We start from the raw sequence: 19,569 nt of genomic DNA on the forward strand, positions 1-19,569 counted from the left end.
TTCTCTGGACTTCACAATATGTAAAGGGTCAGAAAAGCCATGTGGGATGTTAATAATCCATATGCTACAAAGTATGAAGCTCTAAAACTTCACATACCTGAGTGAAAGGTGACATCAGAGTATGAGGAGTATTTCCACGTCTCCCAGTCAAAATCTTTACTGAGGATTTCATCAGGAATAGAATCTCGAAGATGCTCCTTCAGTGGATCATCTGTCTCCAGGAGCTGAGAAAGATGACTCCAAACAAAGGAGCCCACTAAAATTCAACAAAGAAAAGTGTGTGGAAATCAGAGAAAAGTTACAAGAGTCTTAAAAACAGATGCAGGAAATATTTTTATTCTTTATACCACCATTCCTATGACCACAACAGAATCCATTCATTATCAGCATGATTAAAATCAGTCTGATGCACCTACTGTAACAGCACATTAAATAAATAAAAAAAGCACATACAATTAAACAATTGTGATTCAAAATTAGTATTCCTGCATGACGCTGTGGAGTCCCAGTTTGGCCACGTATGTGCTGTGTCGTGGGGAGCAAATATTTCCCATATGTTCTGGAGTGTGGTTCCTAACTAGAGGCTTTTTTGTCTCCTAAAGATACAAGATATTAGGCTCCAGTGTTAGTTCAATGCACAGACACCGAATGTACTGATGTAACTGATGTAACTGATGTTACTGATGTAACTGCATTTTCCACAACACAACTTCTTTTCTTCAAATATTGTTTTCTGAATCTGGAACTAAAAACTAACATGTGCCCTATTCCTTCAAACCACTTGTTATTCAAAAATTTATTATATAAATTATTTTGCTGTCACATCAACAAAAGACAAAGGAAAGAAATTAAGAATATCCATGAGTACTGCATTGAATTGTTTGAAAGATACAACATTTTGGATGGACTTGTAGAGCTGCTTCATAAATCAGACCAATTAAATGTTCTTCACGGAGTCACTGGGAGGAGTCACTGAGGGTACACCTTGACAGGACTTTGGAGGCGGATGCAATTTCTCTCGGTCTGAACTCTGAACAGAGAGGAATGAGTGCCCTCCAAACCACAAGCCACATCAGCAGGTGAACACAATAGTGAGCCTGAACTCACAATCACTGCAGGACACGCTGGTCCGGACATAACATCCTGGGAAAATGGATCCCAGCCCCAAGGCAGAGCTGGCCAGGATCCAGACACAGTGCACAGAGCCTGCTTTCATTTCCCTGCAAACAACCTTCTCATGGTTTGCTTCTTCTTCACAGATGTAAATGCAAGGGATTAGTCCAGAGGTATCCTTCACTGAACGTGGTAAAACCATTTTAGACTATTGCAACATTTTTTTCTGCCACTTGCTTCTTTCTCAACAAAATGAGATTTGCCATCATCATTCATATTTCTAATGCACTGAGCATCAAAGCTCTTCCATACATCCTTCTCAGGAGCCTTCAGTGAATGAAATGCTGCCAGCAGAAGGGATTAGTTCTATGAAGAGTCAGTCCTTACTGACTATGACTAAACTAACAGTATCACAATTTCAATAGAAAATGTCACAATCATACAAACAATCATTTAGAAACAATCTACAAAGCATTGAGATTAAATAAAAATTGACATAGATTGGTACCATTACACCTGCAAAGTAAGTGTCACCTGGAAGTATCAATTAGGAACATGCAAGACTTCAGCAGATGCTTGGCTGACCTTGGCTGGATGTTTCTCTCAGCAAAGTCTTGTGTACTTGTTTAAATAATTCTTCATGTGGACATTTCATTGCTATATAATAAGCAGCAATTCTTATTTCCACGTCTTCACTGGTTGCTTGATACAACTGAACTAACACAGCATTCTAAGAGAAAACCACAAAAAGATAAAGACAATTACTCTTCCCTCCCCTGGAACACCTCATGTGCACTTTCAGTCCCGGTGGGTTTTTTGTTCTCAAAGAGCTATTGTCATATTTATAGCTATTGCCTTATACCTGACAAAGTCACCTTGTGTAACATGGGCACAAATGTGTGTACACATTATCCATACACTACCCTATCCACAAATTCCCTGAGCAAACTGTCATTATGACCTTGAATTCTATACAGACAAATCTGTACAGGACTCTGCAACACAGAGCCTCCCTTGCCAGCACAAGTGTTAAGGACAGTTTTATTCCACCACAGGGGAGACCTGTCTGTTGTATCTCATGTGCTACACACAGCCAATACACAGACAACAATGGCAGGGTTTAGTTCACAGGCTATTAAATCATTACTTTCGGTCTCAATCAAAGAGCAGGCCAGCAACAGATTTATTCTGTTCAATGTTTCCCCAGTATCAACCAAGACAGCTTTTTTTGTGAACTGCCAGGAAACAAGAAACTGGTGGCTGATCCTACTAACATTTTTATGAGGATTTAACAGCCCCAGTCCACCCAGTTCAGTAGTTCATTTGCTAGACAATGATGGGCCATATGACAACATACAGACTTGATACTTTGAATGTGTCTAATGAGCAACACCAAGCTTCAGAACTGCAGAACAAGTGAATCATACCAATCCATGCTGAAATTAAAACTTAAAAAGCCATAGAAAGGTGCTTGTCCAAGTGCAAGTCCACGTGGAGCTTCTTGTTCTTCAGGAGCAGGAGTGTCAGCTTTGCCCAGGCCAACACTCCTGGCTTTGCCGTTCTTCTAAGCATTAAGGTGTTAGAGATAAACAAGTTTTGAACTTTCTTCCATTAAACTACTTAAGGAAATGTTCTAACTATGGCAGTGTATTGCAAATCACAACAAGCTTCTCACATGAATGCTTTACGTTTCAGAGAACGAAACAGTGAAACAGACTATGGGAAAAATCAAGTCCTGTGGGTTTTCAGCCCTAAACCCCCGCAGACATAAGGCACCCAGCTGAGGTGCCTAATGAAGGAGTCCCAAACACTGCCTCAGTCACTTGGATGTGTTACCTCAACTGCAGCAAAGCTTATCATAGGTCTGCTCATCTGGGTGTTTGTGCCCTCTCCTCCAACAGCAGAGGGGCTCTGCTGGAACGTGTCCACCCTCGCTCCTCATCCCTTCGTGTGCTTTGTAACTATCCCAACAAGCGGCCAAGCTGTGGCGCTGGCAGGGAGGCAGCAGTCCCCGGCGGCGGTGGGTCACTCACCCTGGCAGGGCAGGGAAGGCGCCGGAAGGCCAGGACAGCGGCCAGGCGGGTTTCCGTGGGACGGTCCCCCGGGGCAGCGCACCAGCCCAGAGCAGGAGCCAGCGGAGCCGCCGCCAGCCCCGCGTTCCCGACGGCTTTCAGCACCACCTGCAGCTGGGAATGCAAAGGTAGAACAGAAGGCTCCCCGAGCGCTGGCAGCCGCACACTGAATTTCACGGCACTAACACTTTCTGTGCAAAGCTCTGTAATGATCACTAGTGATTTGGGGAGTTGACTGCAGCCCCTACTGTCCCACCTATTCCCTGGCCTTACTGGGAGGACAAGACACATAAGGACCACTGTTCTATTCTAATGCCATGTGGCACTTATAAGTAGAACCTGCCTTAGACCTGGGGGAATACAAAAATATTTTTAAAAGCCTCCCTTGCAGCAAAAGAGCAAAAGTCACAAATTTTATGTACTGGAAAAGTTTTTCGAGTACTTTGATATTTTGTCCCTTTTGATCACAGGTATTTTGACATTTTAGTGATTCAACATAGAGTTCTGGATACAATAACTAAAGTAAAACAATAATTCGTCAACAGATAGGTGTTCTTCACACCGCTCAATGGTATGAAGTTTGCTTCATCAGGAAACCCAAGGCTTTTCCACACAACACCACCTCCACTGATAGTTTCTATCTGTTGGGTTACAAAATTTTATTAGCTCATCCTAGCAAGGAATATTCATTCTCAAAGCTTGTACTCATGGCTGTCTGGAAATCCAGTGAATACATTGGATACCATCTTCACCAAACAAGTTCTAGATCATAAAGGGAACAGAAGAGTAAAGCACTGTATCGTGTGCCTCTGTATAACCAATACCTTGCTGAGATCTTCTGAATCTTGCACAGTACAGTTTCCTTCCAAAAATTTCCCAAGAGTCCTCATCACACTCTGCACAGCAGGTACGGTATCACAGGAGCTGTGAGCTGAACAAAACCTATGTACAAGAGCAGTTACTCCCAAGAAGCAGCTCTGGCTTGCTCTAGGTGACTTCAGCAAAGGCTGCAAACAACCACAAGAAGAATGAGGTGTTTCTGCAAAGTCATGAGAATGACTGTTGCAACATAACACAGACCATAAACGTGTCAAAATATTTACACACTAAAACTCAATCTCAACAAGATTACCTGGACAGAGCTTTGTGTAAATCTGTGAAAAAGACTGTTACTGTAAAATACAAACATTATGAGCCACGTAGATCCATTACAAATTAAAAAAGAAAAAACAACATCCACTCACAGCAAGACATTCAATCATGCCCGAAGTGGGATTAGGAACGAATGCAAATGACCAGAAGAAATATTCTACTTTGTCCTCCTCAACTTCTCCAGAAGCTATGAGGTCTTTCATTAGGACAACACATGCCTCTGTGGCACAAGATGGGAGAGCATCTATTAATGGTTGCCTGTAACACAAGAAAAAAGCACTGAAAATCGAAAATTACCAAAATACTCAAGAATCACATAACAAGTACATTGAGACTAGGCTTCTTTCAAAGTAAATTAAAAATTGCTAGTGGCCTAGCAAATGCCAGAGTCCACAGAAAACAGTATTATCTTTTGGTTTAGTGGCCTTATAGAAATATGTTCCAGCCAGGATGTGGAAGTGCATTCGTGTTTCAAGAACAGTATCTAACCACATTTTCACGAAAATATTCAGTTGCTTTCTCTGAGAATTAAGCCACATCATATCCCAGGTTTAACTTCTAAAGATTGAGGTACCTTAAAGCACTGATTTTTTATTAAGGTGTTTTTTCCTTTCATTTCACCTGTAACACCAGTAACAAATGAAAATATTAAAACTGAATTACCAGCTTTTACTTTCTGTGCTTTTTTAGACCTTATCTAAGGGGAAAGTGTACACCAGCACAAGAGACAATACGCATTTCAGCTCTTAAGAGTCCCTCTGTAAATATTCTGTGCCTGACTCCTATACTGATGGAAGGACACTCGTGCATCAACTAGAAAACAGTTAAACTAGATGGAGTAAAAGCATCAGAGAGTAGTCTGCATGGGATTCTTTTTCACTCTTAAATTTAATAACCATGTCCTGAGTAAAATTAGTCAAAAAGGTAATATAAAAGAGGCAGAGTAGTTTAATTACTGCCTAACACTGAAAAATATTGGCATGGCTATTTATCAAAGGGTGAGAATAAACTTGACTCAAAACAAAATGTGCCCCTTTTGCGTTAAGATATTGTTGCAAACATAAATCCTGGCATTAGATTAATTTCAAACAGGCTGATGACATTTTCTACTGAAACCAGGGAAAAGGATTGCTTCATTTTTTTAAATTCTGTGAAGGGAGAAAAATTTTCTGATTTTAATAAGGCTGGATCAGTATTTCTGATAGTCTCAAACCATTGGATCAGAACTATTCTTGACTGCTGAAGAGTAGGGCCTTGATCCTTAAATGACACAGTTCTACGACTGGTATAAACCATCCTGAGATCCAGCTGCTACTGAAAGATGCAGCTCCACCACATCCACCCTTCCCAGCCTCACATCTGTCTCCTCTGCCCCACAACTACTGAGGGCATTGAAGGTAGAGATCCAGGTAAGTTTTTCATAACAAATGGCAACATAAGCTTAAAACTGCAGAACTGATTCCCACCCAAGCCATGACTCAGGTTTCCCATTCACATTACTTCGGAAACAGGAACTCTGACTGTGGGAATAGATAAGTCTATTTTGTACACAACATTCATTCAGTGCAGAGAGAATATCATCCCAGTACAGAAACAAGATCTGCAGTACAAATTATTCCTTTAAAATGCTCCGAATTTAAATCCAACATTTGGGCACAGCTTTAAAACATTTACATATTTTAGATATTTGCAAAACTCTTCTTTCCTGTATATTTTTGAATGCGATTACTAAAGGAGACTTACCAATTGTCTCTGCACTTAAACGATGATCTTTGCCATAGTGCTCTTAAGGCCTCAAGAGAAAGATGTCGAAGCTCAAACACAAGAGTCATGAAGAGATCTGCAGTCTGTAAGTGCACAACCACAACTGTCATATTCCTGCTGTGCAGAACCAGCTTCAGAGAACAGAGCACAGGAGATTATGCTGGCACTGCCACTGATTTACAGTGAATCCTGAGAGTGAACCCTCCTTTCTCCCCTGTGTCCCTACATTCCTTCCTCATTTGCTTTTCCCTCCAAACATATATGGAGAAGGGCTTCTGCTTTGGATGTCAGTCAGTCCCTCGGACAACAGCTCTCAGTGACCACCAAGCACACCACTGGCATATAAATCAAAATGCAACAGTGTCTTTACAATCCAGAAGGGAAAATCATAATCTTCTCTGAGTTTGTATAGCAAGATCCCGATCTATGACCAGAACTGCTGACATAGCTTTGATACAAATGGAACAATGGTCAAGCTAACTGCACATTAATCTTAGGTTTATGTGAAAGATCATTTAACTGAGATTTGAGCAACACTTAGAAGTTTCACCGGAGAACCCCATGGCTGTGAGAAGTTATTCCATCTTATTGGGAAAACTGCCCTTACCTCTCTCTGCAGGCAGCACAGGACTAGCTGGAAACACAGAGGCAGAAGAGCTGCTGTCTCTCACTAAGAGAAATTGCTACATCATACAGCAGCTATTTTACCTGGCATTTTAAAGGCTACATAGCATATGGATGTACTCCTCTGAGACCTGATTCAAAGTTCAAGAACAAAGACAGATCTCATTACTTGAAAACGTAGCAGAATGTTCAATACAGGATCTTGTATGTTCATGTTAACTAAACTTTATAATCTGTAGGTTTTAAACATGCTTCATGTCAGATTCACTACAATGCTTTGTTCACCTTGGATGTGAAAGGTTTAGACATAGGACTAAGTTTCCGGTTCCAAAGAAAACATTTTTCTTCATGTAGAAATCCTACAAAGTCTAATTCTACTAAGTCACATTTCCAAAGGTTTGGGGACAGGCCTACTTTGACTTCCTGACCTTCCTTCCAGAAGCTGCTCCCAAAAACAAGGCAAACACTGAATAACCCAGTGCCAGCATTCAATTGTAATTAAGGACTGCCAACCATTTTCACTAACAAGAGGCTGTCTTTCAGTAAGAAGTCTGAGTGATTTCTCACTGTACTGTTTTGTTTGATAGGCTGAGGGAGTAATTTGTCAGATCCAATATAGATATAGTTTATGTTTTTAATCTTTTGAGATTTATATTCTTCTTAGAAATAATATATAATTTCATCAAATGAAATTTGTTCTCGTATGTGTAGCCCCACCTATGTATTAATTCTGTTAACATTTATAATTCCATACCTAAAATTCAGATAGATCCACACGCGTTCCTTTCTATTCCACTCCATTCCACCCCGTCATTACCACTAAGGTCTATTTTAGAAAGAAATTACAAGCCTGGACACCATGGAGCTAGTGAAACAGATTACATTTTATGGTCTATAAAATATTCAGAGGACTGTGTTTTATATAACTTTTGAGAAGCATTTCTTCACAAGCAAATCCACCTGGGGCCTGGGGACCCTCACAGATCTCATCACAAGGAGCTGTGTGAGCAGCTGCTGCTGAGCCCAGGTGGCCCATCAGCTGGAGCTGCAGCACAGGTCAAGGTAAGACTGCCAGACTGATGGACTTTCAGGTGATACAATTTTAGTCTGTAAACTGACTTCATTCTGCTTCACACCTGCTGACTAGACAAGCTCTTTCCTAAAAACTCCATCCAAAATTTTGCACTGAAACAGATATCTTTACTTTCTAATAATAAAGCTTTAGAATGAGCTGTCTGACTAGGTGGGCTGTTTTCATTTTTTAAGGTTGGCTACGCTGAAATTGAGCTGTCATTGCAAATTTGTCTGTTTGTAGTATCATAATAACAAAATATGTTCAAATCTGACTCCCATTCCCACCTCTGAAAGAAACAGAAGAAAGCCTGGCTTTTATTCTACATGGAAGCTGGTTTTTCCTTCTACCTGCAGACCTGCAATATTAAAAAAAAAAACAAAAAACAAAAAACAAAAAAACAAAAAACCCAAAAAAAACCAAACCAAAACAAAAAAAAACCTAGGCAAAAGCAAGCAATTAGAATGCCTTATGAGCAAAAAAAAATTTTAAAAAACCCCCAAAAAATCGTGCCCTGAAAGTGAGTTTTTTGGGTCAGACTGGGGTCCAGGAGCAAGGCAAAGCAAATCTGACATACTCTTTCCCACCTTGCTCAGTGCATACACAGCCATATTCACCAGAGCTACTGATCAGGCATCAAAACCCACGCCAGTCCCTGGAAATGCAGCATCAGCAGATGTGGTGGGACAGGCTTCTCTCCCAGCCTCTCTCAAGAGAGGGTCCCTTCTCCCCATCCCTTTTTCCATTCTTTGTCAGTAGGCAGCTTGTTCACTTAATGGTCCATTAGCTAATCTACATCCACATTGAATTTCAATCTTGTCTCATAATAGCATTAAAAAATTAAACAACAACTTTGCTTCCTTGGAAATGACACCATCTCCACCTCCATTTTCTCATCCCTTCACTGTTTTCCCCAGAGTCGGAGATTTTCCCTTCCATTTATTCTTGGTTTTGTGTCCTGAAAGAAATGCATAATCTCACCTCATTCAGAGTCAAAGAATAAAGGGACAAACAAGCTCTACATGCATAACAGTGCAGCTGTCTCCCAAGCAACGCTGTGGGCATTCCCATAACTTCTTTTCTTGGCCCAAAGGACATTTTATTGGTTGAAATGAGGGATGATAAAGATTCTCTTTGAAATGTCTTGTCACACAGAAAGAACACCCTGAAACAGTGAAAATGGTTGACAACCAATCAAACCCTGTGCTGGGACGGGCACTTGATGAATAATTCACCTTTCTTTTCGGCAGTGGCACAGACAGTAGCCACTTGTGCTGATCTTAGTGATTTAAAAAACAAATTTCCCACACATGAAGCCAGTAGGCCTCTTCGGAGGCAGAAGTGACATCCCACTGTTACTGGGAAAAATCATCTACCATTCTTTCAGAGAGACTGAATTAAGAGTGTTCCACAGAAGGTAGGATTTAGAGAGTTTCTCGGGTCTGCTGCAGAAATTTCTTTCCTCAACATTTTCCAGGCAGTATGTGACCCTCTAGTCTGTGCCTAAATGCCATTTCACACTGCTGTAACTCTGACAACCACATGGAATTAAGTATTATCCATCCCCAAGAGGCTGCTTTTATTCTATATTAGCACCAAGCATTACTATATGGCTCTATTAGCCCTCCATAGCACGCAGCTAAAAGAGACGGCAGACCTGCTTATGACTCGGAGACAGAAGTCTATCCCAAATATTGCAACACCCACGGAAGGCACCTGCTGCTTTCTCCTCAACCCCATGCCCAGGCTCTTTTCAGGCTGTGATACCAGGTCGGACTGTGATCACCATTTAACAGGTTGGGACTAAGGTCTGGGGCTGGAATTTCTCACAGCTGACTAAAGGTGCTGGCTTCAGCAGCTGTGCCTTATCCTGCTCCACCCTGTGCCTTCCCCTGAAGTCTCACACACAAAACACCAACACCCACCTGTGCTCATGAATCAGAGGTAGTACTAAGAGGAAGGTGAACACACCCAGGATATCACTGCAGAGCTGCAATCCAGCACTGCACTTTTCTCCAGACCCCATAAAGCCTCTCCTCCATCCCTCAGCATCTGTGTCCAGCCCAGGGAAAAGACAGATGGAGCTTGTGTTCTTTGACATGGGACTTAATCTAAACAAAGGAAGGTGAGTGCCTTCCACGCTGGGTCTGAAGCTTTCTGTTAACATCACTTGTACCTACGTGCATTTACAGGAGAGATCTCAGCCCCTCTGCACAGGAAATAACCTTGCTCCAAGGTACAAACAATCTAACAAGACAAGAACCTCAGAGGACTTGGAATGTATCAGGAATGAGCTGACTAAACTCATCAGTGGCAAATTCATGGAGGCACCAATGCCCTGTTTAGTGCCTTTCCCATTAGACCATCCTTGTTTTCTAGTAACATCCTGAGCAAAAATGACTTAAAGACTGTTTTCTTCTGGTTTCACATTTACATTTTTTCCCTTTCTTTTTCTCTGTAGGAACTTCCCTACTAGCAAGAACCACTCTATCTGAAGGATAATGGGATATGAAGTTGATCTTAGGTGGACAGTGATTAAGCACCATCATCTGTCGATCCTCCTGTATTGCACATTACAGGTGTTCTTTATAGCCTAACAGGTGTTCTTGATAATCTTTGAATCATCTGATAGGGACATTCATTTCAAAGACAGTGACAATTACTGACTAATTCAGCTGCTGCTGGTATCAACAAAAAATAGAAGATCCAAGTGAGCTAAGGGGACAGGCAGACCCTCATCTAGAATAATGGTCATCATAAAAAATATTTAAGCCACTGCCTGCTCCACGTGACCAGAAGATTCCACCCTATCTTAGCAGCATTCACCAATGAAAAAGGTCTAGGGGGCAGAGATTCCCTCTGGACCCAAGCAGCATCCCCAGAAAACACAATGGTTGTTGGCAGAGTTCATCAGAGGCACAAGGAACCTACCAGCCAAGACCCAGAGGCAAGGGCTTCACGTGCAAAATGTTTTCCAGGGCATGAGGCAATATAAGGATGGCAGAACTCCAATAAACATGGAGACAACGGCACTACCGGGGTAGCATTACACACTAAAGCGGCAAAAGATGTGTTTTACAATAAGGTATCAAAACTGCCAGTGACAACCCAAACCAGATACTTCTCATGTTTCTGTTTTTTCACAGAGAAACGAAAAATCGGGACACTTTCTTTCAGATTAGTTTAGAATATAGTTCAAAATTGCTTTTGCTGAATATTCAACAGGCAACAGGATGTGTTAACTCCTCAGCGTAATTTACTGTTTATGGAAGAAAATGACATTTCAAAGCATTTTCTCTAATCCCTCATTTAAAAATGTCCAGAACAATGGAAGGCTTCAGTATTTCAAAACTGCTCCTCTCCTGGTCACCTCTTATTTGTGTAGGAGAATTCTCAGCCCACAAAGAGCCTCCCAAGGAAGCAGAGGCTCTGTATACAGCTTACCTCATAACTTGCACTGTGTGCCAAGCAAAGCTTCCACACCAGTTCAGTCACTTCTGCCCCAGTGACCTCCCTCTTAGTTACCTCCCTCTCATAGAGAATGTTGGTCACATACAGATCCTCAGAGTCCCCTGTGAAAAGGAACATAAAGGAAAAATCACATCTTTGGTGATTGCCGGCCATTTGCCATCATTAACCCTATGTGCAAGGGGAAAGTTTCTCCCTGAGCCTTTATTTCTCCCTGTAAGAGTCTCTCTAGGCTCAGAACAGCTAAGGGATGAATATGGATGCCTGCAGTCAGCTTGACTTTAAGTACACCACAGAATAAAGACAAGTGTGACCCAAAAGAGAGTCAGAGAAACAAGACAAAGGTACACATGAAAAAAGCCCTATTTTCCATCCATACATCTTTTAGTACGGCCCTGCTACTTTACATTCATCACCTTTTTCACTGTCATCCAATCACTAATCCCACACTTCAATCACCCAAAAGTCAACAGGAGATCTAGGTGCTAAGAAAAATAAATGGCTTGGCTCTGAACCTCCTTCTGAGGAAGAATCCTATCATCTTATGTTGGTATAATTATAAACAAAGTGACCTGGAAGTTTGGGGGTTCCTTTAAAAAAAGAACCAAACAACTATTTAGAAACAGGCAAAAAAACATGTTCCCCAAAATTTAGAGTTCAACTTTGAAATCATTCCTCAGGCAGGCCACCTGTTGACTTCAGTAAAATCATTTTCCTAAAGAGAAACACACAGAGCAAAGGAGTGAAAATTAAACCAGTTCTCAGACATGGCATGTCCTTAGTTCCGTTAGGATTTGTAATCATTTCGGTTCCAGTTATTTAAAAACTAGGAGTTGCCCACAGCCCTGGGAAGGCTGATGCTCTGCATACAGGAGCGCTAGGTATGTAAAGCAGATAAAGAGGAGCTGGCCATTACAGACTGTCACTTTTGGAAACCTGCCCATATGGAGATCCACACAGTTTCGTTATCGCAGGCCCAAGCCCTCAGAAAAGGACAGCTCAGCCCAGCCTTTAAAGCAGTTTAATACTTTGAAGGTGAAAATCACGGCTGCAAAGAGTTCTCACAGACAAGACGAAGTCACAGTATTTTTCTAGGAAACGAATTACTTGACTTCAGCAGAAACACGGTTACCTCTGTTGTAGAGCGTGTCAGTCTCCACTTGCAGGAGTCTGAGCGCAGACTGTGTCCGTGTCTCTGCCCCGCCGCCCTGCTGAGGGGACAGCGTCACGCGGTGGGACTCGGTACATTTGGCCTCCTCCAGGACCCCATCCTCAACGCTCTGGACACACTCCAGCTGGGAGGACAGCATCTGCTGCTCAGACTGAGAACAACAGATACCTCAGGAAGTTCCTCGATGACCTGTGTCAGCCTACCCAGTCCTTCCCCTCCCAGCTTTCACAGAGGGGTCCAGTTCTGGGATAGTAGGAAATCTCCTGTCTACACCTCTGACAGTGCCCAGCCTGTGGAGGTTAATGCACTCCTTCTTTTGGCCTAGTTTTTCATCACTGAAAAAACAACTGCTATTAACTGTCAGCATCAAATGGTGTAAATTCATTTCAGTTCACAAAGCAGCGAAGTTAACCAGATATTTTTGGTCAGCAAAGTAGAAAAAAGCAAAAGACTGGTAAATCATGAATAGCTACTACAATACAAGAAGCAGGTAATATTTACCTAATAAAACAGCACAAGATACAAACATTGACTGTATTTTCTGTCAACAGTAGAAAGCTGCAAGTCTGGCATTTAGAAAAGTTTCTATCTTTCCAAAGTTTTCTACAAATAATAACTTTCTTTTTCTAATGTGTTTTTTCTAACTCACATCTCAATTCTCCTCTTCATGGTCTATTTTCAGTCTACCTCAAGAACATATTTTAATGAGAGTTTAATCCAGGTGCCTAACAACCTCTTTATACTATAACATTCATCAACTACAATGAAAACTTGCATTTAAAAAAATTCTGTGAATAACAGACATTACAGAGATAATAATATTCACCATTTCTTTGCTAAGAACTCAAGTTTGGGCAGACTCTCTTTAAATAAGTCAGTGTCATTCCCCACAACTTACTGGCACACGAGGAAGAACAACAGACTGCAGGGAAGTCAAAGCAGAAGAGCGGTGGGAGCAGAGGTTTAAGTCCTTTGTCTTGACAACAACGGGACCCTTTTGCTGATACCTGGTTGGGCATATTCCCAGGACATCCACCTAGTAACAAACATACGCTGCTGAATCACACATGCACACAGAAAATACAAGGAGATAGTGTAGGTTATTGCAATTAGTTTTAATAATCACTTTTTTGAGAATAAGAATAGAGATGTAAATTCTTCCTTGCAGAACACTGGCTTTGCCATGAAAAAAGCCATGAAAAGGCAAATAATTTTAAAGACACTGGTCAAACTTATGGTAGCCAGGCTCTGTTGGTTTGTTTAATTTCACTGTATTATTCTGAATCAGATCATTTACAGACATATGCTTTTTCGTTTAAGATTTGGTGGGCATGCAGGGAAGCATTAATTCAGAAGAGCAGGGTATGTTGGACTATTGTTTCAGTGTTACACAGCAGAAATTGAGCTTAAGCATTGAAATAATTGCAAAGAACTCTGAGAACGCTGATCTTAAAACCTCCTGAAATTAATGAAAAAAGTACCAAAAATTAATCATGAATTATGAATATTGTATTTTCTCCATAGAAAAGGTAAAGCCCTGGCACTAGAACTCAGGTAACCAAGTAGTGGATTCCAAGGCTCAGCAAGAATGCAAGTTACAGATGATTTTAGAATATTCACTCCAAGAAACAACCAGATGACTGCCAATGTCTCCTGAACCAAGTGGCAAAAGCCTTTATTTATTTTCAAGTGGAGTAGACTTAACATGTACAAGAGCTAAGGGTCACCTCAGAGCATGACTAGCAGTCTCACCTCCTCAACAAGAGCACCAGCAGGGAATTCTTGTGCTGTCTGCAGAACACTGAGAATGCCTCGCTTGATGTTCAGCGCCCAGGTCTGTTCACTCCTCACAGGACAGAGCTGCAGAACTTTCCCATCACGGAAAGAAAAACGAAGGGGATGCTGCTCTAGTATTTCCCTGTGATAAAAGAGTTTATAATTTCTTGCTTCAAAGAGTGCAAGTCAATTTATGACATTAGACTGAGATTTTCCTCAACAGAGCTGTTCTTCCACAATGGATCTGTCTCGCTCTGTACCTCCATTCTTTACAGCAAGCCTCTATTCTTCATAAATTCAGCCTAACCCAAGGAGCCCTTGGAAAAGCCCTGTGAAACCCTAAAAACAAATCTTCACAAGATAATCACAGCATCCTCAACATAATTGTAACACTTAATAAAAACAGTTCTGGCAAATTATTTACAAGTAAATGTATTTAGTGGCAATGATTCTTGTTTAATTAAGAGAGAAATTCCATTTTATGATTCAGGGTGCCTTTAGCTCTGGTAGGCATGTCTGAATTGCAAACTAACTGCACCATGCCTCTTCAGCTGTGGTACACACAAGAACAATCGCTTCCCAATTAACCCGTATCTTCCTGCACTGCTAGGAGTGCATACTTGGGTTTTATCCCAAACTTATTCCCCAGTCTCTGCTGTTAGTACACTTCCTAATGGCTTTTGCTATCCCAGATTGAGAGCACAGTGCTTTCTACCTTTCCAAGGGATCATTTTTAACATTGATTTTCACTTCTAATGTAACATACTTTAATGATATATTTTCCCTCTAAATGGGGGAAAACAAACCATCCAAAGGAAGAATTCTATAGTAGCCCAGTGGTCAGCTCTCATGTGGGGGGCCAGACAGCTCATCTGCACATCCACTGGGGCACTAACTATTCATCTAATCAATCAGGTCACAAAGTAAGAGATAAAAGTTTAATACACCAACATCTGGATAAAGTCCTTCCAGAAGAGACTGGGCACATAGGATAAGGGTTTCTGAACTCCTAGGCAACTGAGCCTGGTTTTGCTGTGGAAATTACATGCATGTTCAGAGGACAAGCTAGACTACTGTATATTCACAATAGGCTGAGGCAAATGCTAATAAGGCTCACTTGTCTGAATAATTATTTTGAATAGCCAAGCTTCACTGAATGCTTTCTTTGCTACCTCTCTTTTTTGGCTTCTCAGTAAAGAACAATACACAACTGCTCTTACTGCTACAAAAATCTTGCAAATAACTTCACAGAAGATGTGCCTGTACACTCATTTGAGCTCTGATACCACTGCCCAGAGAGAGAACACAAAGTTCTTCCTGATGAATATAAAAAGCAATGCATTTACTCCAAGCTTGCTCTTTTTGACCCTTTGAATTGAGTCAATTACCTCAGCTCTCAGTGTTGTTTAAAGGCTGAGAATCCAAGTGGCAGGACAAAAGAGAAAGATTACAAGCTGAGCTTAATCAGACAACAGAACTGCTTTTTTTTTTTTTTTTTTTGGATTACACAAGAAGCATCAGCTCCCTGCGAAAACGACAGACTTCCACAGTTTGACATCTTTTTGTATGGCCATCTACACAGGAGACTATACCTTGGCAAGTCAGTGAAAAACACATTGACATAAGTTACGAATGAGCTACGAAACCCAAAACCAGAAAAGGACAGAAATCTCACTGGACAAATGAATGAAATACAAATACCCTGGAAAAAAAAAACACCCACAACGTTTTGCCTCATGCGAATCTTCTAAACCAGGAACTTCTGAAATGTACTGCAAAACTCAAGAGTCTGTAGAAGTAACATCTGAAGCAACACAGCTCTGGGAGCTGTGATCCACACGTGCTGCTAGTGGCCTGCTGATCTGCACTCAGAATAATTTGAACTGTCTACTGTCCAAATGATTTTACATACAAAGGGATGAAAGTTACATTGAAGAAAAACCTGTTTGGACCAAATGCCTCTCGTGCTCTCATTTTTGCTTATGGCACTGGTATCTGAAACCTCATGAAAACAAACAAACAAAGCCAACCACCCTACAACTAAACAGAGTATGAAGCAGAATGAACAATGTCCAGTCATGCTGCTGCTAAGCCATATAGTTTCAAAAAAAACCCCCAAAATAGATCAGATGGTTTTCCTACCTTAGGCTGTCCATTTCCTTCAGAGACTCCTCTCTGGATGCAAAACTTTTCTTAATCTGTACATCCTGCATCTAGGAGAAAAGTTTCTAGGTAATGTATTTCATTGTCAAGAGGAATTTGTGGATTTATCACATCAGGATATCCACACAGAACATCACAGACTATAAACAAAGGCTCAGTGTTGCAATAGAACTGCATTAGCCCCATCTTCAGGGGGTATATCTGAGACAGTTTCCAGAAAGTTCTTCTAAGAAGAAGTTCCACTCACTATTAAACACGTTTTATACAGCACTATTGTATCCCGTTCACTGTCAAACCACCAACCAGTTGATTTTTATCCATGTGCCAGGACACGTATAACTATCCTCTTCTCTGTTGGCCTCATCTATGTGTGTATTTAGTAGACACATGTCGACCCTCCAGCTAAACCGGGGAATTATTCCCTCTGAAGGAAAACCCAGGCAGCTGAGAAGGTGATTTTCCCTGCTGCCCCTGTAGTTCTACAGCACTGCAGTTCTCCACCTGGCCCACCACAGGGCTCCCCCCAGGAGAAGCTCTGCAATTTGAAACTGCCCTGCTGCTCTTGTCACTGAGACAGATCTCCTGTTGTGATGGAGTGCTACAAGACTGAGTTTTACACCGGGCTAGGAATGGCACCAATCCAGCACATCATACAAGCTTCTCAAGTTCTTTTTAAAATGCTTGCTATTTTAAAACTACTGCTACAGATATGAAAGTGTTTTAAAGCAAACCAAGTTCCTTTCAAGAACTGGCTTTATCTCCAGTTCTGCACTTCATGTAACAAAAGAGTGAAACTGTTGTGCCATTTAGAAAAGAAAACGATTATTTGCTTAATCTGCCTTTTCAAACTGGCAAATATCTAATTTCAAGTTGTACATCAAAGCAATACTGCAACTCTAATTGTGAGATCCAGAATTAAACTGGCTTTTAATTACAAGAAAAACAAATGTTTGAGATGTAGTAATAATCCCAAAGAAAAATAAGATTCCACTTCAGCTCTTCCCAACCACTCAAACAATTATGACAATACTTACTTTCAAAACCATCTGGCAATTCCCCAACACTTCAATGATCACTGTGCTCTCCAGAGAGATGCCACTGCTTTTGTAAGTATTTCCCTGTAGAAATGTGTTGGTGACTGCTGAATACCTGTAGCTGTATCGAGCTCTTTTGGGGAAGTATGATGCACTGTGTCCTAAGAAATAAACAAAAAAACAAAAACAAAAAAAAAAGGGGGGGGGAGGGGTCAGCCTATTAGTCTTCCCCTTCTCTTTATCTTTTTTCCTATTTTTTATCTTTCAGCCACCAAAATCAGCTAAGCAAAGGGATGGATGTTCAGACTGTTCCCTTCCCACTTGGACTTTCAATTGAAAGAACTGGCTTTCTGAAAGCACCCTGCATGCTCCTGTAGGGAGGGTGAAAGACATCCCCTCTCCCAAGCACATAACCTCACAATTTCCTTCCAGGCAAGAAGTTAATTTCCAAGGGCAGAAAAGGAATGTAATGCATTTACAGCACAATGCTCTTTTGACACCTTTCAGACAGCAGCAAAGCAGGACCTTCACCACTGCAAGATGAAACAGATCTGCTCTTCGTGCCCATGGCTGGGCTTAGTCCCACACTGGTTTTGTCCTTTGCTCAGCTCTAATGCTTAGGAGTGTTTCAGAGCTCACAGAGTGCAAACTTCAGGCAGGTGTGGGCCCAGTAAACCTTACTGGAACTTCTCTGCCACTTCCATGAGTGCTGATCACTCAGACACCCGTATCATTCTTCTCAGAGCACAACATCCCTGTGGAAGTTTTCAGATTCCTCTTTCCTTATCATATAAAAACCCTGAATATAGTCTTGTTTTACTCACCTGCACATTCTGCAAAACAGGAAGCTCCATAACTTAACCTCTCTGAGGATCCTGCAATGACAGGTAACAGAACAGACAAGCACTGCAAATTTGTGTGCAGCTCAGCACAGATCTGCTGCTTCTAAATTTCAGCGAAATCACTGAAATCAAAGCATGGTCCTCAAAACAAATAAATAAATCAATCCGTGAGAGTTTTTCTATCAAGTATACAGACTGACATAATCTCACGACTTCTGTTGCTTTCCCCAGAATGCTGAAGGAAGATGCACTATTTAATGCATCCTCTCCAGGGAAGGTGCTCTCCCACCTGCCCAGTACCACCCAAACTGCTACACAACACTAAAAATTCAAAGCTGCTACAAGAATTACTGCAACCCTACAAGCTGTAACATAATTCTCTGAAGTTTCGCCTCTGAAAACATTTTTTAGCAGAAATTTTCTGCATTGAGAGAGGAAAAATTTCTTCTACTTACTCCCTGAAGCTCCAGGCACAACAGCACAGAGTAAAATGATGGCAAGCAGCTCTACGGCCATCGAAATCACCTCCTCAGGCCAGAAGTCAACAAAACCACATCAGCTCTGCTCTCAAAGGCGCCTCTGAGCAAGGCACTGAAAGAAAATTTCCTTCACAAAGCAGGAGCTCACTATTTCAACTCCCCTCTCCCAGCCAGAGGAGGGGCTCTGGCAGGGCAGCCTGAAGAGGGGAGGGGGAGAGACAGACACACACATAACCACTGATCCCATCCCCAGCACCATTTCAGCCTTTTTTGCAAAAGAACAGAAAGAGAAGTTAATCACTTAGAAATCCCAGAAAACTGCAAGGAAAAGAAATTAGGTGTATGGCATCGTAACAGGGCAAATGCTCAGAACAGCCCCATGCAGTGAGTTTAAACTAAATAAACAAATGTAAAAGTTACCCTGGCATTCACTCCTTGATGATTAATCAACCAAAAAGCACACAGAATGAAATCCAAAGCTTTGGGACTAAAGAGAAGGTGTTTCCATTGGGAGCAAGTTCATGTTAGGCAGCTCATCACACCAAACAAAGTCCCAAAGCTCAAATGGGTGAAATTGTGTGTGAATAACGCACAAAACCACTGAACCGCCATCCCATCCTGCTGGTACCAATCAGGTTTGTGGAGCTCATCAGACAGGGGCCTTCCAGGCAGACCCCTCTCCGGGTCCAGGGCTCTTCCCACACTTCCCACGCACTCTGAGCCCGTGTTCAGTCTCCACAGACACGGTAGCAGAACCCAGGGTCACGCACAGCACGGAGCCATGGCCACAGCTCAGCTGTGCCTGGGTGCCCTCCCTCCCCAGGGAAGCCGTGTGGGCC

The 19,569-nt window shown here is 41.7% G+C and overlaps 1 protein-coding gene across 1 annotated transcript in view; it reads right to left on the reverse strand.

Moving 5' to 3' along the window:
* LOC136298030 (uncharacterized) overlaps nt 1-18,776 on the reverse strand; it is a 72,940-nt gene extending 54,164 nt beyond the window's left edge. Inside the window, exons 1-14 of the mRNA XM_066198468.1 lie at nt 18,707-18,776; nt 18,234-18,284; nt 17,410-17,570; nt 16,355-16,425; nt 14,189-14,354; nt 13,335-13,472; nt 12,398-12,587; nt 11,242-11,369; nt 6,081-6,232; nt 4,430-4,595; nt 4,010-4,192; nt 3,147-3,299; nt 1,699-1,843; nt 98-256 (exon numbers count right to left, since the gene is read on the reverse strand). Of these exons, the coding sequence (XP_066054565.1) occupies nt 98-256; nt 1,699-1,843; nt 3,147-3,299; nt 4,010-4,192; nt 4,430-4,595; nt 6,081-6,232; nt 11,242-11,369; nt 12,398-12,587; nt 13,335-13,472; nt 14,189-14,354; nt 16,355-16,425; nt 17,410-17,570; nt 18,234-18,284; nt 18,707-18,767 (1,924 nt within the window). The 5' untranslated portion in view covers nt 18,768-18,776. The remainder of the gene's footprint in view (nt 1-97; nt 257-1,698; nt 1,844-3,146; nt 3,300-4,009; nt 4,193-4,429; nt 4,596-6,080; nt 6,233-11,241; nt 11,370-12,397; nt 12,588-13,334; nt 13,473-14,188; nt 14,355-16,354; nt 16,426-17,409; nt 17,571-18,233; nt 18,285-18,706) is intronic.
* Between the last annotated feature and the right edge of the window lie 793 nt (nt 18,777-19,569).

This window comes from Chamaea fasciata, unplaced genomic scaffold (assembly GCF_029207755.1).
Source record: "Chamaea fasciata isolate MVZ Bird 193981 ecotype frontalis unplaced genomic scaffold, bChaFas1.0.hap1 SCAF_16, whole genome shotgun sequence".
Taxonomy (NCBI): domain Eukaryota; kingdom Metazoa; phylum Chordata; class Aves; order Passeriformes; family Sylviidae; genus Chamaea; species Chamaea fasciata.